The 26,367-nt window shown below is 46.2% G+C and overlaps 1 protein-coding gene across 3 annotated transcripts in view; it reads left to right on the top strand.

Moving 5' to 3' along the window:
* Positions 1-26,367, top strand: part of TBXAS1 (thromboxane A synthase 1) — a 161,786-nt gene that overhangs the window by 93,553 nt on the left and 41,866 nt on the right. For all 3 annotated transcript variants that reach the window (XM_038559412.1, XM_038559413.1, XM_038559411.1), the window contains 4 exons: positions 11,709-11,797; positions 13,500-13,648; positions 15,379-15,509; positions 19,705-20,019. In XM_038559412.1, coding sequence (XP_038415340.1) covers positions 11,709-11,797; positions 13,500-13,648; positions 15,379-15,509; positions 19,705-20,019 — 684 coding nt within the window. The remainder of the gene's footprint in view (positions 1-11,708; positions 11,798-13,499; positions 13,649-15,378; positions 15,510-19,704; positions 20,020-26,367) is intronic.

The raw sequence follows: 26,367 nt of genomic DNA, 5'->3' as shown, positions 1-26,367 counted from the left end.
CAAGAGGAGCTCAGACAACTGACCTAAGCCTGCTCTCCACTTGGTCACGGACACCTGAGTCCATTTTCCCCGAAATAGCTTTGGAATACCAATATCTCCATTCCTTGCTGAATTCATAAGTAGCTTGGGGACTTTTAGCATCAAACTTCAGAATTCATTCTTGAAACAAAGATTTGTTTTCCCTTGGAATTGTGCAGCTTGTTTCCGTTGGCACCTTGGCAATCTACGCCCTCTACTACCTGTGTCTGGAAGCGTTATTAATATTCAAAGGGCCGAGATAGCACAATCTTGATCCATGTGCCTGTTAGGTAGCCTGGGTCAGCAATGCTCAGAGATTACTTTAAAATCAGCATTAAATCACAAAGCCATATTTTTATTTAAAATAAAAGTGGTTTTTGGCTTCAGGTTAGGGACAACATAGAAAGATAAGGCACTGGTGAAAATTTGGTTGCTGTGCTCCTGATTCCAGAAAAAGAGGCCACAGAAATCATAGTCGAGTGACAGCCAAGCTATTGAGGCTTATATTACAGGATTGCTGAGCACTGCTGGGAAAACAATGGATTTTTTTTTTATTAGGGAACATTTTGCTCAGTTGACCTGCCAGAGTTCTCGCTCTGTCCCCTAAAAGATTAATTTTTTAAAAAGGGCAACCAGTGGATTTATTGAAATTTTTAGTGTCTTGTACTAGATTCTCTACCAAAGACTATTAATGAGCAGCCCTGGGGTTATGTAAAACTTTATTATGGGTCAGAAAGTAAATAGATTTAATTTTACGAAACAAAACTGGGGCTAAATTAATTCTTCTCTGAGGGAAAAATATAAATAATGGAGATTCCCAGGGGACCCAGGTTAGCTCTAATTTTATTTTTAAATTTTATAATTCATCTGAAAGAGGGGGCATACTATGAAATCTACACATTTGTAAATTCCTCTAAGCTCTTCTGATTTTACAAATATTAAATCAATTAGAATAAGTTTCTAAGACTCTTCTAAGATTGTGTAAGTCAGCACAAAAGTGGCAGCTAACTTTCAGTGTAACCAAGAATAAAATAATACCTTTAAGAGAAAAGTATCAAAACTATACTTATATGATAATGAACTTTCAAGCTATGAACTACTACCAAGGAAAAGGATTTGAAATTGTTGAGGACTGAAAAGGACCCATGGTCATACAGTTCCATAAAATATTGCCAACCATCTTCTTTTTTAAATTTATTTGAGAGAGAGCAAGAGAGAGAGAGAGTGCGCATGAGCAGAGGGGCAGAGAGAAAGGGCCAAGCAGACTCCCCACTGAGCAGCGAGACTGACTTGAGGCTCAATCCCAGGACCCTGAGATCAGGACCTGAGCTGTCAGACACTAAACCAACTGAGCCACCCAGGTGCCCCCTGACAACCATCTTCTGAGAGATTTGTTATGTACCTTCGCCTGTTAATGAGTTGGGAGAGTCTGCAGTGAAGAAATCTGTTTAACATTGTTTGTTCTGGGCTCAGATAAGTTGAAGGGCGAAAACATGGGTGGTTAATGTCCAGACTGGCTCCTGGGAGAGATGAGGCCATGGGACACTGTGACTTTGGTGGTAAGGTCCATAGAGGATGCCATTTGTAAGTGCCTCTAGCAGAGACCAGGCTCCAGAATGGATGGACCATGGATCTGCCCCAGTATGGTGGCTCATGTCTTCTCAGTCCTCAAAGCACTGTAGAAGTGACGAATATTTCCTCATTCGCCCACAAAATAAGCTGATGGTGACCCGCTGAGCAGATACCGGACAGCCGGCAGCGTCATACATGAGAGCCTGGGTGTGTCACTCAACAGGAAACGAGCCAATCCTATCTGTGTGCATAGGGACTCAGTTAAAGACAAGCCAGACCGACAGGGAAGGCTGGTATCTCTCACAGTTGCTGAGAATCCAGCTCTCTGCCTAATTTTTCACTTTCATCCAGATGTTTCCTGTCAGGAAGGCACAGTCAATAATGTATGAATCTTAAAGGCGGAGGCAGATGTGGTTATTATTCCCTCTAGGCCTTTCCTGCCTTGGAGAAGACATATTACTCCAGAATGACTACAATTTTTAAAAATTTAAGTTGATATAGCCAGCTTATGAGTAAACGCATAGCTGCGATCATTTCAGTGCAAAAGTCTTCACAGGATTACAGTCTTCATCATGGTTTGGCTTGGCCTTTAAATTTTCAGCGTACACGCTTCAGACGATCATGCACGAGGGCTTCTAGAACAGAACCCACTCTCCCAGTAATGTTGCAGCAAGCAGCTTTCTCTTGGCGGCATGAGCCTCCAGCAGTCCATTTTTAATATTTGCTTTTATTTCTTAATCCTTCCAAACAATAAAAATGAAAGTCATTATAACCAAGTGTGGCTGTGGTAATAAATACTTTGGAGTCCAAAAATACATTGTCTCTGCCTGACCAGTTGCCCATTTTCCAGAATGTCTGGGTATTTATCTAGCAGCAAGAGACCATTATCCTTCGACACAGTTGTATTCCACTGACACCTAATCTCCTAATTAAAATCAGTATAATGATGGACTGTTTAAATTCTGGTTAAAATGTTCCTTTTCCATTTGCATTTAAAAGAAAACACACTCCTCATCACGGGTACCCCATCCTGGGTTATAATTTGGCTTTCCTTTTGCCAGAATCATAATGTCACTCTGACTTGCCACTGGTTAAATCTAAACGAGCATCTAAATGTGCCTCCCAGCTTGGCTGTTGCTTGGCAACACCAGCAGCCACCTCCTCATCGGGATGAGTTCTAATTGGTCACAACTCTTGACAGGAGCCACTGACTTATTAGAAATGACACTTGATTATTCACCTAGATGGCTAGAGCTGATACTTATCAGCAGGAAATTCTGCATAAAAATAAGTCATGGATGTGTTTAATATCTCGGTGGCAGAAGGAGGTAGTAAGTTTGGTTAACTGATATTAATTTTATATTTGTTAGCCACCAGTTTAAAGCACTTTAAGGTACTAATTTTTTTAAAGTCAACAATATGCTTAAATGCCATCTCCCACCCCCATTAGCTGACTCTTATTTATTCAGAAAATCCCCCTCTGACATCAGTTCCAAAACAACATTGCCCACAGGTCTAAGAATGCCAAATAGAATGAAACATTAAATTTGTAAAATGCAATGAAGATTTATTAGTTCCTGTCTATAAAGGGTTTATAATGTAGAAGGGTAACAAAGTACATGAATTCCTACATTATTACTAAGTAGTGGAAAACAGTGACAGAGTTGACGTCCTTTTTCGAGCATAAGAAGCCTCTTTGGGGGGGAGGGGGCGGGCAGGGGATAGCATTGGAAGTGAGTCCTGAAGATTTTACTGAGTTTTGACAGAGGGAGAAGGTACATTGCAAGTGGAAAGAGCTACAAGAACAAAGGCATCTGGACAAAAAGTACAGGATGTGTTCAGGGAATAGAGGAGTACAAATTGGCTGGAACACAGAGTACATGTAACGGATTAGCGAGAGAAAACTGGAAAAGTAGGTTGAGGCACAGAGGGTTCTGTGCTAGGGGGAGTGTTTTGTGCAAGCTTCACTGGAGGGCGAGGAGCTATGAAGTACTTGAAAGTGAGGGAGTAAGGAGAGGAGTTTCAGCCTTTCAGCCTGCAGGATGTGACACTTCCTCTAGACCCGTGTGACAGACACTGAAGGAGGAGGTGAGGATAGTTGCAAGTCATACCTGTACCTCTGGAGTCTCCACTTTCCATGGCCCCAGGGGGTCAGCTCCCAGGGGCCATATTTTGATCTCAGGGTGGTACCCTCTGCTCAGGCTCTTTCCTGAATCTCCTTTATACGTAGACCAATGAGTCAGCCCACCTACACACCATTGAAGGGGGCGGGGGGGGGGCATCTCGGTTTAGAAGTAGAAGATAATGAAGAAGGGGTCCTTTCCTTCTCTCTCCCTAATCAGGAAATGTGTTATCTCTAGCACCCGGGCTGACTCTGTTCTCCAAAGTTTCAGGGGTCCCAAAGGCTTAATGGTGTTTATTTGTTTTGTTTTCCAAGTTCATGGCATCATGCATTAAGTGAAATTATAACCTAGAAGTAAATTGACTGAGGAACAAAGAGAATGTGGATTCTGATTTTGGAAGAGAGAGCAACAAGCCAGGAGTCAGAGGATCTGAATTTCTAATTCTCACTTTTACTAAGTTTTTGAAACATAAAAATAACCAGATTTAGGTCTTTATGTAATTCTGAAGTCAATGCATCAAAGAGATGCAAATAGAGTTTCTTACCATGGATGGAATGTGTTGGAGCAAATAGAGAGGCTCATGGATTCAATCCTTTACTGTGCCAAACTGGGAAGTTGCCTGCTCTTTCCATGGTTCTTAAGTAACTCAATCTGATGCTTAGTGACCTCACTCAAATCCTAGAATGGAAAGGGACTTTATAGTGCACTGCAATTAGCCCCTTGTTTGAGGGTGAGGATCCCAGTTCAGAGAGATTCAAATGACTTGCCTAAACTAAGAGGTAGAACAAGCATGAGTACCAGGTCTTTGGCACAGAGCCAGCTCCCTGCAAACTGCACCACCTTCATGCTAAGATAGAAAGAGCTCTTCAATCAACCCATGTTCCTTCTATGTCAAAGCCCTCAAAGAACATTCAATCTGTCATCACCTAGATAGTTCTAGAGACACAACTGAATATGTTGCACTAAGCCCATTCCTGATAGAACAAATATCAAAAACTTTAGTAATGTATGACAACTCACAAGAGTTGCCACAAGAAGGTGACATTGCAAATGTATTAGTTATCAATTGCTGTGTAACAAATTACCCTAAAATTTAGCAGCTTAAAACAGTAAAACTTTATTAGCTCATGGTTTCTGTGGGCCTCTGTGTGCAGCAGTCAAGCTGTTGGCCTGGGCTATGATCTCATCTGAAGGCTTGACTAGGGGAAGATCTGCTAAGCTTATGGTTATTGGCAGGATTCAATTCTTAGTGAGCTTTAGAAGGTAGGATAACAAGCTTGTTCTACGTCCTTCAGTCAATGGGGATACTTAGATAACAAGTACTTTCATTAGACCGGTCTGGTGACTAAGTACAGACTGGATTGAAAAGTGAAAAGAAAGGAGGCTATGAAGCTCTTTGAAAACTATTTTTTAAGGTTCTGGGTGGCTCAGATGGTTTAGCATCTGCCTTCACCTCAGGCTATGGTCCTAGAGCCCTGGGATCGAGTCCCACATCAGACTCCCTGCTCAGTAGGGAACCTGATTCTCCCTCTACCCTTCTCCACTGCCTGTGCTCTATCTCTCTCTTTCTCTCTCTCTCTCTGAAATAAAGTCTTTCTAAAAATCTATATAAAAAAAGAAAACTTTTTTAGTCCATCTATGTGTTAGACACTATACAAAGTATTGAGATTACAACGTTACTTATGCTGCTTTGTTCTCAAGAAGCAGGATGATAGCCACGTTCCAGGTGACAGACAGGTGGCAAAGCCTGAATTAGAGTAATTGGCAGGGAGATAAAGATGAAGAGACAGAGACAAGGAACTAATGATAACATGGTGAGGCAAGAACAGGTGGATCCAATGGGGTCTTGTCTCTAAGGAATAAGAGGAGAGGAAATGGTGCCAGGCATCCAAACCAGGGGTCCTCCAGAGGATAGCTGTCATGCCTTCTAGTGCCAAGCCTTTTATATATTTCTAATCACTGTCACAACTCTTCAAAGAAGATCTCATTATTCCCATTTTGTGGATGAAGAAATAGACTCACTGAAGTTGAGCAATTCACCCAACCAAGGTCACACAACTAAAAACTACCAAGGAGAGGAAATCTAATAACTGGCAGTGGCTTTGAGGATTTGCTCTCCCAGGGTCAAGTGTACTTAACAAGGTCAGCATCTTAGTCTCAGAGAAAGAAACTCCACTGATGAAATTCTGTGAATCACCTAAAAAAAAAGAGAAGAACGCCTATGATCAGGAGAAATCCTTAGCCCTTCTTTGTCATTTCCCTATGAGCTGTCTCTTTTGACCACTCAGAAAGCTCTTCCACCTTGTTAAATTAACTCTATTGTCCCCTGTCTATACCTTGACTCAGAATTCCTTAGACATAGTCTTAAAAAAATCCATTTTTTTCAACTGGGCAATTTAGTAGTACAGCCAACTCCAGCTAAGCAAGGACTTCCTTCCTCGAAGAATTTCTTTCCCAGGCTGAGGAGGGTACTTTACCCTTGATGGTGACTGCTAGTTACCAAATGGCTGAACACCATACACTCAGCACCATCTAGAATAAAGCCAATCAATGTGAGAGGTGAGAGAAGCAAAATGGGAACCTTTCTCCCTGGGCTTGGCTGCTAGACTGTCATTCCCAAGAAGAAATCATTCTTCTAAAAGCTAATAACATTAATATTTTATCTGATGATAAGTATCACATATGTGCCTTATGAAAAATGTGGGAAAAACAAAAATAAAAATTTCTCATTATCCTACAAAGATGAAATGTAACCATCAAATGAGAATCTTTTATTAAGATCTGACGATAGTATTGTGTGTTCATCTGTGCTTGTGTGTTTGCACAAGCCACCTATGCCTGCTTGTCTGCAAATCTAGGGGAATAACTGCTGGGCTTGTGGATTGTATAAAAATGATTGCAAGCCCATCAAAGAGAGCTTTTGTTTGTATGCAACTCGTGTGAGAGTGAATATTCCATAACTACTTGTGTATAATGCAAGGAAGAAAGCCTGAAACAATGCCTATTGGCCAACATACAGAGCATGCTCCACCGTCTTATAATATCTTCTCTGCATTGCTTCTTAAAACATTTTTCATATTACATGCCCCATCTCATATCACATTAACCCAAATAAAAATGTCATTACCCATTCAGTGCAACAGACAGCAGGCAGAGCGTGGTGGAAAATTACAATCATGCCAGTCAGCCGCAAAGCATTCTAGTTACGAGCATGTAGAGGAACCAATGGAGGGTGGTGGGTTCAGCCCCCCATTGCACTGTCCAGCATACGATTGGATTCAGCACGGGTGGACCCCTTCTGCACGAGGCATGCTTCTGAAGAGTTCAGTGTAAATCCAATTTTATGTTGCATACCATTTTTGTTCCATTAAGGAAGCTATAAGCTGTAAGCTTCCTTTTTTTTTTTTTTCTGAAGCCAGAGTTTATTTCTAGGTAAGCAATACTCCTGGAACGTTCAGAGGCTAAAAGGCCCCAGGGCATCCAGGTATCTAATGTTAGAGCCGGGTGCTAGCCATGGCTGCTTCTACTTCGAAACCGTCTGACTGACCCCGGGCGGGGTGACAGCCCTCTCTTTCCTCCTGTCCCAGAGTGGTGTATTCCTCAGAGTTTTGGCGTAATTCATACAGGGCCATCCCTCCAGTAATGAGGACAAAAAGAACTCCAGAAGCCATCATTGTCAATATATTGACAAAATATTTTATATTTTATAGGTTCACTTGTACCACTAAGCTTATTAAAATAATGGAAGAATATAGCCCGGGAAGGCAATCACAGAAATATGGATGAGGTAGTAGAATTCTCCAAACACGAAGGCAGGCTAAGATTTTTCGAGAGCAGTGGCCCAGAGGCCATTAAAAGTGACCCATTTACACGCACTTTTGTCCTGATGGATTTTTAAATTGACAGTGTGTGAGCATTTAGAAGAGAATGCAGTTGTCATGAAGAGCCCACCCAGAGTTCCCAGGAATAAATCAGGGTAGCCATTCTCATCCTTGTTCTGAGTGGACTTCAGGATAGGCATATGAGGTCAATTACATTTCTATCCCAGCAAATCATTTGACAAATTCTTCCCCAGCCAACTTATTGAGCAGTTGCTGCCTGGCTGCACTTTGGTTCGTGAACTTAGGTTCATGCACAGCCGGCCAAAGAGCCAGAATCAGTGACTGCTGGCCAATTCTGGGGCTACCTAAAGTAGCAGACCAGCAGAGGGCCATGGGCTCTGTGTCTGCTCCTGTATACGTATTGCTGGATGGGCTGAATGAAGGCTTAAAAGGCACACTCACCAAATTTCAGATGGAAAAAGCAGGAATAGCCAGTGTTGTAGGAGATGAGATTTGAATGCATGAGTGTACCCCTTGGCCCACCCACACTGAGCACAAGCACTCTAGTACTCTAAGCCCTTGAAGCTTGATGAGCAGAAAATCCTTTTTCCCCAGAATGTTCCTCTCCAGATACTTCTTCCGAGGAGTCTTGGCAACAAAGGAGACTCTCCGCTGCTCTGCTGTCTCTCCATCGAGGGTGTGGGTGTATTCTGCTCTGCACATCTGCTCCTTGACCTGCTGTGTGGCTGCCCATAAGTGCTGTCCAGGCCACTGTCCCTGCTCTGGGAACTCACACAGCCTACAGCTCACTCTGACTCACCGGGAGTGCCTTTCGGCTTCTCAGGACCATCTCTCCCACAGCAAGCTGTTGGAAAGAACTGGTGTCCCAGTTCTTTGGTGACACTGCAGAGCACATGGGGTTGGCTTGCAGAGCCATAGGATGGAGGGGCCCAATGAAGCCATGTGTCCCTCCAACATCTGGCTAACAGCCACCCAGGCTGTCCCACTGTGCCAGGCTTCTCCAATCACTTGAATGTTTTAGGGGAGTTAAAAGATGGTTCTGCTCAGAACACACGGCAGGACTTTTTACAGCTACAAATATAATATAAATGTAAAGCCTTTCTAATGAATGGAGTCTGAAGTGTCAAAAAAATCAATTGCATGTGGTGATGATGCATGGAAAAAGACCTTGTGGTCTTTGTTGACCCGAACCTCAATATTGTCCTGTCATACATGTCTTCTTAAAAAGTCAACATACATTTGAACTCGGCCACAGTAACTTCTTGCAAGATACATCCACGAAGGCAAAAGAAACAAAAGCAAAAATGAACTATTGGGACTTCATCAAGATAAGAAGCTTTTGCACAGCAAAGGATACAGTCAACAAAACTCAAAGACAACCTACAGAATGGGAGAAGATAGTTGCAAATGACATATCAGATAAAGGGCTAGTTTCCAAGATCTATAAAGAACTTATTAAACTCAACACCAAAGAAACAAACAATCCAATCATGAAATGGGCAAAAGACATGAAGAGAAATCTCACAGAGGAAGACATAGACGTGGCCAACATGCACATGAGAAAATGCTCTGCATCACTTGCCATCAGGGAAATACAAACCAAAACCACAATGAGATACCACCTCACACCAGTGAGAATGGGGCAAATTAACAAGGCAGGAAACAACAAATGTTGGAGAGGATGTGGAGAAAAGGGAACCCTCTTACACTGTTGGTGGGAATGTGAACTGGTGCAGCCACTCTGGAAAACTGTGTGGAGGTTCCTCAAAGAGTTAAAAATATACCTGCCCTATGACCCAGCAATTGCACTGCTGGGGATTTACCCCAAAGATACAAATGCAATGAAACGCAGGGACACCTGCACCCCGATGTTTCTAGCAGCAATGGCCACGATAGCCAAACTGTGGAAGGAGCCTCGGTGTCCAACGAAAGATGAATGGATAAAGAAGATGTGGTTTATGTATACAATGGAATATTACTCAGCCATTAGAAATGACAAATACCCACCATTTGCTTCAACGTGGATGGAACTGGAGGGTATTATGCTGAGTGAAGTAAGTCAGCCGGAGAAGGACAAACATTATATGTTCTCATTCATTTGGGGAATATAAATAATAGTGAAAGGGAATATAAGGGAAGGGAGAAGAAATGTGTGGGAAATATCAGAAAGGGAGACAGAACGTAAAGACTGCTAACTCTGGGAAACGAACTAGGGGTGGTAGAAGGGGAGGAGGGCGGGGGGTGGGAGTGAATGGGTGACGGGCACTGGGGGTTATTCTGTATGTTAGTAAATTGAACACCAATAAAAAATAAATTAAAAAAAAAGTCAACATACACCTGGGCTTGTGATTGGCAGTGACCCATTTATGATTTATGGGATCTTACCTGAAATATTGTGTTCCATTTATGGAGCTGCCTTCCAAGAGTGACACTGATGAGGGAGAGAGAGAAAAAGAGAGAGAGATAACAAAGGAGAAGTGCATGTAGACCATGTGGCACAAGGAGTGGTTGAAGGGATGGGGAACAATTGTCTAGGAGATGAGGAGGAGCAGCATTTGCTGTCTGAGTATTTGAAGCATTACTGTGTGGAAGAAGTCAACTGAAACCAGTGAAAGTCAACTGAAACCAGAGGAGGAGCAGCATTTGCTGTCTGAGTATTTGAAGCATTACTGTGTGGAAGAAGTCAACTGAAACCAGTGAAAGGTTGTTAGAAGGGAAGATTTTGCCTCAGTACAACATACCTTCTAACAAGTAGATTAACATCCTATAACTTTCCCCAAAGCCTCAAGACTTTAAGAACCAAGACTAGGGGATGCCTGGGTGGCTCAGTGGTTGAGCCTTCAGCTCAGGGCGTGATCCTGGGGTCCTGGGACCGAGTCCCACATTGGGCTCCCTGTAGGGAGCCTGCTTCTCCCTCTGCCTGTGTCTCTGCCTTTCTCTGTGTGTCTCTCATGAACAAATAAATAAAATCTTAAAAAAAAAAAAAAAGAGCCAAGACTGGGTCTTAAGTAATCATTCAAATTCATTCCCTCATTCAAAAAATAATTACTACGTGCTAGGCATTGTTCTAGGTTCTGGGGACATACAAATGAACAAAAAGACAAAAATCTTCCCTGCCCTCAGGAAGTTATGTTCTAGTGTCAAAATAGGAAAATCATAACATATTTAACATTTTAAAAATGTTTTCCAGAAGAAAGGCTCAGAACAATGGTTTATGGCATGTTGCTTTAGCTATGGTGTTACTGTAGAATGGACACTGGTTAGAAGGATTCCCCTCAGCGTTTCTGACTTGGCTTTGCAAATATACAGGAGAAAATATAAGGTCACATGTGTGGCCATCAGGTTCCACAGAGAATCCCACCCCCTCGAGCCGGCGGCTGGGGTCAAAGTGGTAGTGGCCAAAAATGAGATCCAAACTTGTCGAAGCTGGACACTCATTATACAAATGTTCACGATACCATTCTCTCTGTGTGCATATGTTAGACATTTTCCATAATGAAAATATTTTAATATTTAAAAAAAACTCAGCAATTTCCCTGGGTGGGCATGAAAGGTCTCCTGAAGTCAAGGGCTCCCTTACACATATGTATTCAAAGGTTTAAGCAGCAGATGCAGATATGAATAGCCATCCATCAGAAATGTTCTAAAAATGATTTTCGTATTGAGTAAAAAGTTGAAATGGACGATCGTACGTTCCTTTGGAGACTACGATTCTATATTCTATTGGAAGATCTAAAGTATAATTGGAACCAAGCAAACATGGATTTGGGCTAATTCCAGAGAGAGTACATATGGATTGTGGGCTATTTACTCTCTAATGCTAACCAAATGTCACGAAACCAAGTACTGATTCTCATTTCTGTCTAAGCATTTAATGATCATTTTTGTAATTATTTCACAGTATTTACTCGAAATCCTTTCTTCTTTTTGCTTCCAAAAGAACAGATTGCTTAAGCTAAAATAGACGTTTACAGCTATTGTAGTTTACGATTTTTGTGAAGTTCAGACCCTCCTCTTGAATCTTTGCTGCATGAAAGTTACCTTGAAAACAATGTTTTCCCAGGAAGCACCACACATAACCTCTGTATCTGCAGCTAATTTAGGTGTGCTCCCTGCCTGGTGTCCTAATTACCCCTTTGTTATCTGCTATCAGATGACTCCCCTAATCAGCCAAGCCTGCGATCTGCTCCTGGCTCACTTAAAACACTACGCGGAATCCGGGGACGCCTTCGACATCCAGAGGTAAGGGTGCTATGTGGCCACAGGATAAATGAGAAATCGGACTTTTGAATTGCTGCTTCTTGCAACTGTACATAATTGCTGGACAATTACCTCGGGACCAGCAAACTATGGAAACGCTAGAAGCTCATAAAAAGCATGGGTGGACTGAATAATAAGAAGAAATGAAACCCACGTAAAATGTGCAGAGAATGGGAACAAAGCCCAGGGTAGGTGTGGCGTGTGGCAGGAAGCCTTGGGTGGGCAGTGGCGTGTGGGTGGACACGCCTTGTGACCTCTGCAGATGCGGGAGTGGGCAGAGAGGACAGGCCTGCGGGGGGAAGGGGAAGTCCATGCATTTTCACCGAATTGCAAGAACTGCAATGCACCCCAGCCTAGGAGCCAGGACTTAGCAGTGGACACCAAATTGAAATGACTGATTATCTGGCTTCCCCTCCACGTGTCCTCTGCTAAGTTATGGCTTTTGGCACCAGAGTAGTAGGGCGAGAGACTCGGGTCAGCCAGAAGCCGACTCATTCTTATTATCACTTGTAATGAAATAATAACATAACCATCACCAGCATTCAAATTCTGCCGTGGTGTTTACAAAATCCTCTCACACACTTTCTCTCTGGCCACGAGATGCATGAGTTGGCTAAAGAACAACTACAAAAGCAAAATAAATAACTTAAAAACCCTTAACTCTTTGGCTGTGAGGATCAGAGGGAATTGCATTCAGTGGGCAGACGGCCTTCGTTGTAGCGGGGACATGTGCAATCAATTGTGGAAATATTTTCGATAAAGCAGTCAAAATAAAAGAAATCATCTAAGGATGTCATTTATTCCTTAGTGATAAGCTGTTGGTGATAGAAAGGAACTCCATGTGTGCCTGCATCAAGCCACAAAAATAAGAACTTTTCTTTATAAAAGGATGTGCGTACCCCGGTGCTAGCCTTTTTTTTTTTTTTTTAAAGAAAGAACTGCACCTGACTCCTCCTGCAAGATACCAACGGAGGATCATTCTGGTTTAAAATGGCCCTTTGAGGGCAGGTTTCCTAGAGCCTAAGAGGTTAATTTTTCTGGAGCTGTTGCCAGACACTTTTCCTTCTGTTTGTTTCTAAAGTGCAACGTGTGTTTTCTGTAATAATATACATATGTTCACGAAGCTGGTCCCAAAGTTTGTCTTGTATTTATTTGAGTGTGAAGCGCCCTTGTTTTTGGTTTGTTACTTTTAGAAAAACTGTAAAATCACTAGGAGGAAGAGGGGGACAAGCTAATAAAACTAGATGAACAGGTTGCTAATTCATCAACCCCCAACTTGTTCTGTATCAGTTAACCGCTCGATCCTGGCTTTGGACCGACTCTGCACAGCTTTGGGGCAAGATGCATGGGTTTTGGGTCAACTGTGTTCCCTCCCCCACAGGGAGGAAAATTTAAAACATCCTTCTTGGAATTTGACTGTGGCTGGTTGATTAAGGCTGCCCGAAGCCTGAAAGTTGAGGACATGATGCTCTCTTACCTTCCCCAGTCTTTGTTTGCATGAGCCATCTGATAGGTTCTTGTGTCTCCTCCCGAATTCTGTTGCCAGGCTCAAAGGATCTCAACTCAAGCGCCCTTTCCCACCCCCTCACTTCAGCTCTGAAGTGGTGCCTCTTTAGGGGTGTGCACGATGGCCAGGCCAAAGGCAGGGCCCTTACCACACCCAAATGGCTTCCTCTTCCCGCAGGTGCTACAGCTGCTACACCACAGATGTGGTTGCCAGTGTCGCCTTTGGCACCCAAGTGGACTCCCGACGGGCTCCCGGGGACCCCTTTGTGAAGCACTGCAGGCGTTTCTTTGCATACTCCATCCCCAGACCTATCCTGGTTTTAATCTGTAAGTGCAACTCTTGCCCAGAGTGGGAAGACCAGGGTCCAGCAAGCTGGCCTGATGCCCTGACAGCTGGGAGGGCCCAGGCAGCTTTTGGGGATCACCCTGACCACGAGGGGTCTCTGAGAGTCACCCTACAGAGTCCACCCCACAGAGGCCTTATGCTCAGAACCACCCAGGCTCCTCTTGTCACCAGCCAGGGCCACTCATTACCAAGGCAGGTAGCTCGGGCCTCTCTCACCACGGCCGCAGAGAGAACAGTGCTGAGCGCTTTGCTTGCGCTGCCTCCGAAAGTGCTGCGTTCACCTTGTGGGGAAGTATTCTCATCCCCACTTCACAGATGGGAAAACTGAAGCTTAGAAAGGCAGAGACAAAACTGGAGCCCAAAGCGTTTCATTTTCTACATCATATTGCCCACCCGCCCCCCACCCCCAGCAAAACCCTCTTCAGAGGACCTCTCTGCTTGAAGCACAGTAAATAGAAATCACATGAAGGTCCTGACAGGTTACCTGATACCATGTAGACTGGTCGATTTATTTTATTTTTATTTTAGAACTGAGGTTTTGCCCTCTGGCCAATTCCAGCATCTTCTTGCTTTTATGGAAGTATTGAAGTGTTGCTATTGCCATTATTGATTATTGCCCCAACTTCTGACCTTTTTGCTGGGCTGCTAAATTGTATTCACTCCTTGGTCAGTCTCACTCCCATTTCTGAGTCCATTTCTACGAAGTCCCTATCCCCTTCAGCAGCCTCACACTGAAATTGTAGGAGGGGTTGCTGAGGGAGTCCCATCAGCCGCCCCTTTGTCCCTCACCACCACCACCCCCAACCCCTGCCACCTCCAGGAGCTGCTCCCCTGAGTCAGTTCCCCTTGCCACTGACCACGGACACGCCCTGCAGTGGGTGGCCCCCTGTCCCTGTTGCTGCTCCCACTCTTCTCTCGACCACTCTGAGCCCACGTTGGTTCAGGCTCTGGCTCTTGAAAATGGACAGAGTGTTCTGAAAGCTCCGAGGGCCCAGAACTTCTCCTCCCTGCCCCCCACCCCCACCCCCAGCTCCCAAGCAGCACCTGTGCAGGGCAGGCCTGACCTGAGCAACCCTGCGGCTGCTCGGCCCCTTGGCCTAAGCCATCCTCTAGGAGAAGAGAAGTGTCCTTGGCCCAAGGAGCCCTGCCCAAGGCCATGACAGGAAGGACATAGGCTGCATGTACCTGGCACAGCAAGGACGTACCCACAGGGCCAGTGTTCTTGCCAGCGGCTGTCGTGGCAGCTCGTAGGGACCATTCAGGTGGTAGCTCTGGGGACAGTGACCCTGTGGGAAAGCAAATGCAAATGGCCCCCAAGTTAAGAAAATAGATCAGCTTCCACCACTTGCTCAGGTTTGAAACAAACCCTATAACCCGTCCTCATTGATGGAATATGAAGACCGTGGGCCTCCCTCTCTAGGACCTGGAAAAATTAAATTCTAAGGATGAGATTGACTTCTTGGGGGCCAGATGGAGTGTGGACTCAGTTGTGCAGACATTTATCATGTGCTTACTGAGTGGCGAGTGGAATAAGGCACAGCACCTGCTGGAAAGCATGCAGGCCCCGGTGGGGCGGGCGGGGGGCGGGGGGCGGCCTTCTGATGAGGACTCTAAGTCAAGGCCGGGGTCTGCTTCCCTGGCAACAAGCTTCGGGTAGCCCCGGGTTACTGCCACCCCGTTTTCAGTGCCACTTTTGTTTTTCTCTTTCAAGTATCATTTCCATCCATAATGGTCCCACTGGCCCGGATTTTGCCCAATAAGAACCGAGATGAACTGAATGGCTTTTTTAACAAACTCATTAGGAATGTGATTGCCTTGCGGGACCAGCAAGCAGCCGAAGAGGTAACGTATCTTAATAGGACACGGCGTCGAAATGGAGTGGGGCCTGATTTGGCACCCCTCCCTCTGTCCTGTCTCTTCCCTCCCAGCCCTGCACACACCGCGCTGGCCCTTACTGAGGCCTACCACTTAGAGCTTTCCAGGGCATGAGAAGGAAAGGAGAAGGGCTGAGAAGGGGTGATCACAAAAGAGAAAAGAGAGGACAGAGGGGAAGGATGGTGGACAGAAGCCCAGAGCAAACGGTCCAGGCTCTGACATGGGCGCCCCCCCCCCGAAACTCACAGCCTCTCTATTTCAAGCACCAACAATAGCAACCCCAAAGAATTTTCCAGGTAAATGTGCCCACGTGGACTTTTCATCGGCATATCCTTTCTATTGAAAATCGGCAAGATGGATTTTACAGCATGAAGAGCATCAGCCGTAGAGAGGAGCTGGGGCAACTGGTAATTGATCTCACACTGGCTTTCAGCATGGACGACGTGGCTACGAAATTTGGGGGTGAGGGCTCTCTCCTGCTGCATCTGAGACCCTGAGACTTTTTCCTCCTTACAGACTTGCACCACACTTGGCACATAGGAGGAATCCAGGGAATATTTGGCTGAGAACAGAAATGGGACTTTTCAGTTAGGAAAATAATTTCACTGCTGGATACACTCATGCACGCCTAATGCTATTCTTTAAGGGCCTCGTTGCATTCAAGAAAGTTGCTTCAAAAGGAAACAACAAGGGCTGAAGTGTCTTCTCTGGAATTGACTTGTGCGAGCTTTAAAAGGGTTGCTTCAAAGACTAGCTCAGAGAGATTAATAAGGGACAACGTGAGGTCCCATTGCTGCGCTGGGGGGCCCAGAAGGAGATCGGGGGTCAATCAGTGGCTGGATGCACCAGCAGCAGCCTCGTCTCGCCTGGCGTCCCCCCGCTGGAGACTCGGAAGCAAAGGTGTCCTGGTTCAGAAAGCAGGGGAAGGTGTGCAGAAGCTCACAACCCCTTGGCCCACACCACTGTGAACTGCACTTGATGCCCTTGGAAAAGAATCAGCTCACTGGTGTCCCTGGCCTGGCTTTGCCACCTAAAAGGACAGAACATTCTCATCCAGATTCATGCGTCTCCAGAATGAGGATGAAGCCTACGGAAGGAGGGGCGGGGAAAGCCACGTTTCTAAACCTCAGAATCGCTCTGAAGAGCTTTCTGATGACAGTTTTGTCACACACACACACACACACACACACCCTTCCCCCAGCCCGAACCCCACAGGCTGTGGAATCAGGCTGAAAATTCTAAAACTGTTGCACCCAATGGCTTACTATGAGGTGAGGGGTTTATTAAAGATCCAATTACTGGGATTGCCTCGAGCTCTTCCTTTTATAAACTCGAGAGCTATTTGTTTCAAACAATGAGTTGATCTGAGAAAAACCTCCCAACCACAAATCCAGGACTGCCCGTGTCAAGACAGAGCTATATGGTTACTAAAAAAACTTGCTTTAAACCCATCTAAACTCTGTAGACATTCCATCAAGCAGATGTGTGTTTGCGCAGTGGAAAATGCAGCACAGATGTTAAAAGGTAAATATTTTTCTAAGCTCTAGCCGATGGGTGGATTAGACACCTACATCTATCAGGGTGCGTATTTTTCTTGGATATAACCATAAAGCAGCACTGTTTCAGTCCTAAATGGGCAGTGTTCAAATAGCCTCTGTGATGCAGTGCAAATAAAAGAAACCCATCTACACTAATGCTCTTCTCCAGCGCCCAGGCCCTAGGGAGCAGCCCTGTCCTCTGGCCTTTGTAGCTGGAGGTGACAACAGAGTTCTAACCATGCTCGATGGCCCTCTAGCAGCCTGTCAGAGCAGGGACGAGAGGAAGGGTTGCCAGCTGCAGTGCTGGGAAGAGCCCCCGGTGCTCTCCTGCCCGACACCGTCTCCACCCCCCTCCCGTAAAGCCAAGGGTGAGCCTCAGGGACAACTGCGTGGCACCCTGAGGAGTTCTTTCTTTCTTTCTTTCTTTTTTTAAGATTTTATTTATTTATTTATTCATGAGACACACACAGAGAGAGAGAGAGAAAGGCAGAGACACAGGCAGAGGGAGAAGCAGGCTCCATGCAGGGAGCCCGACGCGGGACTTGATCCCAGGACTCCAGGGTCAGGCCCTGGGCTGGGTCAGGTGGGCGCTAAACCGCTGAGCCACCCGGGCTGCCCACCCTGAGGAGTTTAACACTCCCCAGCTGACAGGCCTGGGGATTCTCATCCAAGAGCCAGGGTAAAAGAAAGCACTCACCTGCCACATGTGCCATCATGCCCTGCCCCGTCCTGACTCTGCCCCACGGGACCACAGCAGCCACCCAGATGTTGGCCAAGCATCAGGAAGGAATCTGGGGAAAGCCAGCCCTTGAGGATGCCTCCTGGAAATCAGTATGAGCAGGGCCAGGCTGGAAAGAGGCAGTCAGCTGTGGCTCACCTGAGCAGGCTGGCAGGACACCGAGGCCCTGGCTCCTGAGACTCAAGGTACTCGATGCCCACAGGCTTAGCTGTGAGCCCCGCTGGCATCTCAGCAGACATCCTGCAAGGACACAAAAGCTGGAAAGCAGTGGAGCTCCAAAGGCCTCAGTCTCCAAGGGCACGCACTTGTAAGCAAATCCAACACAGCCTTTCTCAAAAAATGTGTTTACCGCATTGCACTGTTATTTGTGGGATTATTTGTCGCAGGCCTAACACGTGCTCAGCACCACACCAGGCATGGGGGTGGGCCACAGGGTCCTGCCCTGGACTCGCTTATACTCTTGTGGAGGAGAAAAAGCAACAGCACGTGAAGTAACAACAATCTTATGGGTTGGAATTAAAGCACTGACACGTGGGGCAGGCACGGATTATTTAACGCAATAGAAATTCAGAAGCCAAGGAATTGTGCACACGTTGCACCAGGTACAGTACTTTGGAATTATGTTTCTCCCAGTGGTTCTGACTCTCTCCTTTGGCTGTTTAGCTCCATACACTTTGGAAAAGACAACCAACATATTGGTTGTCACTCATCACATTAACGAGCTTTTCGAAGAAAGGATAGGCCAGGGATACACTTGGTCAACTCGAAAGCAATACATAAATGCTTCGATTGTTACAATTAGTGCTAGTAAAAATATGAAGAATATGCAAATTGCAGCTAAGAAGATAGGGGAGAATGGTAAGAAAGCTCTAAGCACTTAAATGAGGCAGGGGATCCTTATGGGAAGAGGGACCCAAGGGTGGGGGAGGTATGGGCAGGCCAGGATCCCCAAGGCTCATTCCCTCCTGTCCCTGCTTCTGCCAATTTCCTACTGTGTGAGGAAAGCGAATGGCCACCTGAGTGAGCCCAGAGTGGTGTGTAAGTGAACAAGGGAGCTCGTGCTTTGCTTTAAATCTATAGGTGCTTCGCTTTCTTGTTGGAAAACCAACCAGCCAACCAACAGTACAAACATGTATAAAGTAAAAAAAAAAAAAAATCAAAGCCTCCACCACACCCCGGTTTTCCCACTCCTCCAGCTCGCTGTGAACTGCCGGGTTTAGATGTTGCTAAACATCCTCTATGCGTGAACAAATACGTGTAATTATGTGTATTGTACATGTACCGTTTTTATAGAAATGAGGTTCCACTGTGCATATTGTTCTGCAACTTGCTTGTTTTTTTTTTTACTTCCCCAAATGGCTTAACACGTTTCCCAATCAGCCCAGATAGAATGGCCTCATCCTTCTTAACGGCAGCATCACCGTCTGCTGTTTGCTGCACCAGAGCCTGAGAACCCAGTGCCATATAAAGGACATTCGAGGCTTCCAGGTTCTCACCATCTCAGATAATCCTGCAGCGAGGGTGCTGGTCCCATCAATCTCATTAAAAGTTACACATATACATGAGGTGCCTGGGTTGCTCAGTCTGTTAAGCTTCCAATTCTTGATTTCGGCTCAGGTTATGATTTCAGAGTCGTGGGATGGAGCCCCATGTCAGGATCCATGCTCAACACAGAGTCTGCTTGGGGTTCTCCCTCTCCCTCTGCCCCTCCCTACTGCTCACACTCTCTCTGTCTCTCAAAGAAATGAAAAATATCTAAAAAACAAAAACAAAAACAAAAAACAAAAAACGCTACATATGCATGTCTTTTTTTTTTTTTTTTCAAGAAGTCTCATTCATGTGACTCAAAGGTCTAGAATGGGCGTTTTCTCCGTTTGTCCCTTAGAGGCGGAGAGATTTCCTCCAACTGATCCTGGATGCCCGACATTTGGCCACCTCTCTGGGTGTGGACAGCTTCGACATGGTCAGACAAGTCTTCTCCTCCACCGACTGCACCGTGGGTCCCTCCCGGCCACACCAGCCCAGACACCTGTCCCAGCCTCTGACTCTGGATGAGATCGTGGGCCAGGCCTTCATCTTCCTCATCGCTGGCTATGAGATCATCACCAACACGCTCTCTTTTGCCACCTACCTCCTGGCCACCAACCCTGACTGCCAAGAGAAGCTTCTGGCAGAGGTGGACAGCTTTAAGGAGAAATATGTGAGTACCGTTGTCCATTGGAAATCCGCAGGACATATGATTTTGTGTTGGTACAAGTGAAACTTATTTTTGATAATCTCCTCACTAAAACCACATTCTAAGTTTATAAGATGAAACTGGGGTGTTGCCCACCTTCTCTATACCTCTGGGTGAGCAAGTAAAAGGAAGTGTTCAGGACAACAGAAAAAAAAAGGAAAAAGAAAGGAAAAGAAAGAAAAGAAGGTGTGTCGTGCACATGCCTCTGCCGTGTGGGGTGGTCTGTGGATCCAGGCCTGGCTCGGGAGGCTGCAAAGTCTTAGCTCCGAGGGAGGGTCACAGAGCCAGGGATGGGAAGGAAGGGGGAGGTGTGGTTTCCCAATGCTCTGACTGTGGAGTCAGCGCTCTCCCTGGGAGGCAGGTGTGAGGCTGGAGGGGAACCCAGTCCTCCTGGCACAGGAGCGGACCGAAGGATAGACCAAGCCAAAGCAGGAATGAAACCTGGGTGAGCATCGAGGAGGAAGGCCATAAATGGAGTGAGGTGAAATGGGCTGGTTGGCACCGAGTCCAGATTCGGGATGTTCCTTCTAGATGAGCCTCTTCTTTGGTGGAGTTGAAGCAAACTTTCAAGGGTGCTGAGCGAGGCTACTTTATCACCCCATATTTTTCTGGATGCTTTTATGCGCACTGCTTTGAGTCACAAGTTGTTAAAAATCTGTGCTTTTAAAGGGAAGGACACTCTAGTAGACTTCATTACATTCTGATATAATTATTACATTCACAATTTGGGGGCAGTGGCCTGTTCTTAGAATCCTTAGAAACTTTTCTTTATATACTGAGCTGATAACTGCTTTCAGAAAAATCCACTTCTTTATCCCACAAGGGAAGTAGGTGCGAGGTCAGCCTTTCTTTGTGAATGCAGTTTTCAAATATTTTGTTATTTCAAATATTTGAAAACCTCATTAGCTATGTTACTAATTGCCTCAACTTTTGGCTCATCACGAGCCAACGGTCAACTTTAAGTTCCACACCGTTCTGACATCTGCTGGGCCAGGTCTCCCCAGGGCACTGCTTATCCCGTTGATTTCTTTGAGCCTGGATGCAAGAGTTTATACTTATCCATACTGTTGCTCACATCAATCAAAATAATTTTGAATCCTGGTTCTGCCATCTGTCATATTAGCAATTCTTCAGCTTGGAGTCATCTGAGACTTGGTAAGCATGCCTCCTCTTCCACGCAAGTCATTGATTAAAATGTTGAACAGGACAGGGCTTCCCTCCAGGTTGACATTGATCCGTTAATCAACATTCTTTGGGCATGGAGTCTCAATAAGTTGTGCATCCAAATAACCCTGCTACCTATTCCCACCACCCATCATATCCTGTTTCCTGGGTACTTGTGATGTTTGTCTGTCTGTCTGTTTGAAGAGGGACTCATGATGACTGGGGTACATGACTGCAAGAGAAAGCTGAAGGGCATATCTAGCAAGATACATTTAGTGGCACCTAACAAAACCCAATCTAAACTGATTTAAACCAAAAAAAAAAAAAGAGGCAGTGGGGAGGTGGGGTTACTTATTAGTACAGATCACAGAGCAGCCTAGGAAGAGATGTGACTTTGAGCAAATCTTTACCCAGGCCTCAAATGTGTGCGCAGATCCCAGTTTCTCCCCAGTTCTTGGTTGTGCATTCTTAGTACTGGCCCCATTCTCATGTGCTTTCCTCTCAAAGTCTGGGGAGCCAGCCAAGAATGTCTAGGACTACAGTAGGCTTCCTTGCTCGTTACCAAGAGAGAAAAGAATCTGTGGCTCTAAATTCTCAGCAGGAGTCATCAGGCTCACCGTAGTTGGGATCCTTAGGTCACTGCCCATTCTTGAGCCAACCATTGCAGCCATGGGAATGGCGGCGTGGAGGGGCTTAAGCCAGTCAATCCCACCCCCGGAGTTGATCATACCCATGTCATACGACTGAGAACTTGGGAGAGCACATGCCCGAGGAAGCTCTGGCTGCTATCTTGGGAAGGCAGTAAAGGCAGTAGAGGGTATTCGCCCCATGGTCTCAAACAAACCAGAAGCCAGCATCTAGAGAGTGGTCAGCAGTGTGGGAGACATGGTGGTGGGTTGAAGAGGGAGGTAGAAATCATGATCCACACCTTCAGGAAATGTAATCACCAACTGAAAAAAAAATAATGTCTATGAAAACAATACCCACCCTCCCAAATGAAACCTTCCTGGGCAATAGAAGGCAGCAAATAATCAAGTCTAGAATGTATGGTGTCATTGAGAGCGCTCATGGGGCTCTAGGAGTCTGTCCCACCAGCTACACCATAATTATATCCGTTATGTTCATCTACCACGAGGACACAAGGAGTGTTCCACTGGCTTCCATTCAGAGGCCCTCACTCACACAGCCCCTCAGCTCTGACATAGCCTCAACTGACCATGACCTCAAGGAGGGTGATACTGTATCACCAAACGCAGCCTCCTTCCAATCCCTCCACCCCCCCGGGTGGGGCTTCTTTCCCCAGAGAACTGTCTCCCCGGGGGGCTGTGCAGAATGTGGCCAGGCATTGAGACTCCATGAGAAAAGAAACAGATTTTGGTAGGTAAAGTTTTTCAAAGGGGGAGATGGCTTAAAATGCAGATGCCAGGGCTCTTTCCTCATAGGTTCTTATTCTGTAAGTCGGGGCCAAGGCCTAGGAACCTGAATTTTAAATAAACGTATCAAATGATTTTGATACGGGTGGTCTCTGGTTCCACCTTTGAGAAGTCAGCCCTAGACTCTCAGGGCCCAGACCCCTCTTCTAAGAAGAAACAGGAGCCAAAGCCCTGCCCCAGCCATGAAAGCCCCCCCTACCAAGCTAGGTCATTTTCTTTCTCTGAGTCACAGCTGGGACTGTCTCTGAGAAATGGGAATACATAGGGGTTGTCTTTTCTTTAATTGATTAGGCAATCACAATTGTGTTAATAGCCGTGTAAGTGTTGTACATGATAACCATTCAATGATATTTGTAGGTTCTTTTTTCTTTTTCTTTCTTTTTTTCCCTTCCTTTCTTCCTTCCTTTCCTTCCTTCCTTCCTTCCTTCCTTCCTTCCTTCCTTCCTTCCTTCCTTCCTTCCTTCCTTCCTTCTTCAATATAATCAGAGTTCTGTTAATAGGGGCCATCTGTCAGGACATGGAAATGCAGATTAGATGTTCACACATTCGTTATTTTCCTGAAAATTTGCATGTAAAGTATGACTTGTTATAATTTTCCTGTTGCTTTCCATGCAACAAATATTTCTGAAGTGCCAATTAATGCCAGACTCAGGCTCCAGACCCTACACCCAAAGATGCTCTGACTTAGCTCTTCCACAATGTCCCTGGAGAGCCTTGCACAACTCATCTCATGGTTTCTCTCATATTTGTCAAGAGATCGCTGGGTTGGAGCTCCAGAGTTTCTATCTTCTGAGCCATATCTTTTTATAGCAATGCCCTATGAGAATGTGATGAAAGCTATGTCCCTCTCCCCAAGAATAGGAGTGTGTATGTGCATGGTATCAATCAGGATTCTTTCTGTTGATAAGTGATAGAAACCTTAACCCAGATTAGCTAGGGAGCTTATTGACCCACACAACAGAAAACTCCAGAAAGGAGATCTGCCTTCAGGTGTGGCTTGATGCAGGGGCTCAAACTCTGTCACTGGAACCAAGGTTGTTCTCTCTCCTCATCCTTCAGCTTCATCCACTCTGGGCATACTCCATCCCCAGACAAGATCTCCCCTAGAGGTCTTAAGACACATGTGGAACCAGTATATTGAACAGTCTGGACTAAGTGAGGTACAGACATGGAAACTTTTTGTGTTTTCTCCAATCACCTCTTTTAAATGTGTTCTGATGCATCTCCTTTTTCCTCTCCTTGATGATACCTCCAATAGGTCTCAGAGATTTCTGGTCACTTTTAGGCAATTAAAAAGTCCAGACCAGTCTAGTCCAGTTTAAAACTTCAGTCTCAGATCCAATTCAGTGCCCTTCCATCTCCTTAGCTCAGGCTGACCTGTGGCCTGTGGAAGCTGCCCTGGGGAGGGCCCACGGTCTGTTTTTTCACCCTCCTTCCTATCCCCTCCCTGCCCCTCCTGGGCCCCCCACTCCTCCCACGGTTGGGGCCTTCTAGCAGATCCCCCAGCCTACCTAACTGAGGCTCCTCTCAGCACCTCCCCTGCAGCGGCCTCTGGCGTGGGACCCTGCAGGAGCTGCTCCTGGGCCCTCCCCACTGCACGGTTCCCTGGCAGGGTAGGGGTGCCAGCTGCTGCCTCGTGGCCTGGGTTTGGGGTCTCTAGGCAGCCAGCCGCCCTCTTGAACAGGCTGCCACCAAGATGGCTTGCTCTGAGCTTCCAGGCCTTGCGCAGTGTCCACGTGGCCCACGGGAGACACACACTTCGGCCACACCAACAGCGGCTGCTCCATCTGTTCCCTCCCTCTGCCCTGACATCATCGCTCTCCAGTTAATCTACTTCTGCTCAGATTTGGGTGGATGGGGGGGGGATGGGGGGGCAAATGAGGAACTCTGCTGCGTCAGCAGATGAACGGGCTGGAGAATGCAATGCCAGGCTCAGCCCGCTGCCCCCAGGCTCTATGGGGGGTGGGTTGGCTGGCGCCCAGGGAACACTGTTCTCCGAGCTGATGACTCCTAGCTCTGACAAGTGTCCCTCAAAGCCGTCGAACCTCTCCATGGGCTGACGGGGGCCGGCCGGGAGCGCCTCAGCCAGAGCGGGTTCACGCCCCGCGCGGAGCGGAAAGGAGTCTCCTTCTGCGAAGCCCCCACCGGAAGTGGCCGGGCCTCTCCTGCTGGTGATTGGGCCGTGCGCCCACCCCTCAACCAATCACCGGGCCCCAGGGGAACGCGGCGCTCTGATTGGCGGAGCCCTGGGTCTCTTGCTCCATCCCTGGAGCGGGCGCCTGGGGCGGCCTCCCCTGGACCACTCCGACCTCAGGGCGGGGAGCCGTGGATCCCCGAGGCCCTGTTCCAGGAAGTGGGGGGAATGGGCGCAGAAACCAGTGTGTCCACCCAAGGACACAGAATCTCTGGTCCACTTTCAAATTTCTTGTCATGCAACCGCACACTCCTTTCCGCTGGATTTTTAACACCCAGCTTTCCGGAGTCACGGGTGCAAGTCCAACGGCCCCCAGCGCTGCCCGCTCTTCCGACTTCTAAATCCTGCGTCCGGCCCGCTCTTAGGTGCTTGTTGTGAACGGGGAGGCCACGTCATACCAAGTGTCCTGTGATTGCCACAGAGCCAGTCAGTGCTTCCTTATCGGTGCGGCTACAGTGGGTGGCAGTTGGCCTCCCTGTACCCCTTGCCAGTCAAGATGTGAAATTGTCAGCGGCGAAAGTCCATAATTTCATGCGCGCTACTTTTAGCAGAACCAAACTTCTGGCAGGCGTAGGAATACTTGAGGGTCTTCCCTCCCCAGTGAAGATTATCTTGATACGTGTTTTACAAACTCACACGTTCTGTCCAGTAATACTCCATCTCCTGCCACCTGTTCTGAGCCAAGTGGCCTTGACCTCTTTCTCCTTTCGGGGCATGGATTTCTGTTTCCATTTATAATATGGTTATAATCCACTTTATAATTCGTGCCTCTAGGTTGCTTCGTTCCAGAGACACATGTGTTTTCTTCCAAATCATCTGGCTTTGGAATTTGTTCTGGCTTCCCTTCCTCTCATTCCACCACCAAAATCGCGCTTAAAACGTTTCAAAGTCACCCAATCTCTTGGAAGACTCTCCCGTTGCCCCATAATTCCTTAGTCAGACTGAAGGGGAGGTACCTTCCCTAAATTCGAGCACTGAGGAGCTGGGAGAGGTTTGTACTGCTTGCACCACTCATAAAATTGAGAAAGCACACCAATTATTTAATAAGGTCTTTGTAATGTTGATGCTTCATTGTGTTCTCCAATATCTAATTTTGAAAAAAACAGGAGAAAAAAAACAAACAAACAGCTTCTTTCCATATAAATTGTTTTTGCTATAGCTCTAGCACTTTATGTGGAAATTATTGACTTTTGATCTGGCCAAAGCATTCTCTTTTCTTCTCTTTGGTGCTGGACTGTGCCAGCTAAAATTTATGACCCATTTTCCTTCTGTTTAATTGTTGTTATAAATCTGCTGTGCAGAACCCAGTTGTAGATTTATCACAAATTGGGCTGGATGGATATACAGCCCCTCTTTAGGATAATTTGAACACAGTTACGCCTTAGAAGGAAGGCCAGATTCTTAAAACTTCTCTTGAAGAGCTGCTTTGTAACCATTATAAATATCTAATTAAAATACAACTTGCTCTTTCTTTTTCTCTTAAGGATAAAAGCATTCCATGCTGGGTATTTCAGCTGATTA

This window comes from Canis lupus, chromosome 16 (assembly GCF_011100685.1).
Source record: "Canis lupus familiaris isolate Mischka breed German Shepherd chromosome 16, alternate assembly UU_Cfam_GSD_1.0, whole genome shotgun sequence".
Taxonomy (NCBI): Eukaryota; Metazoa; Chordata; class Mammalia; order Carnivora; family Canidae; genus Canis; species Canis lupus.
This window is presented reverse-complemented; position numbering and strand designations above follow the sequence as displayed.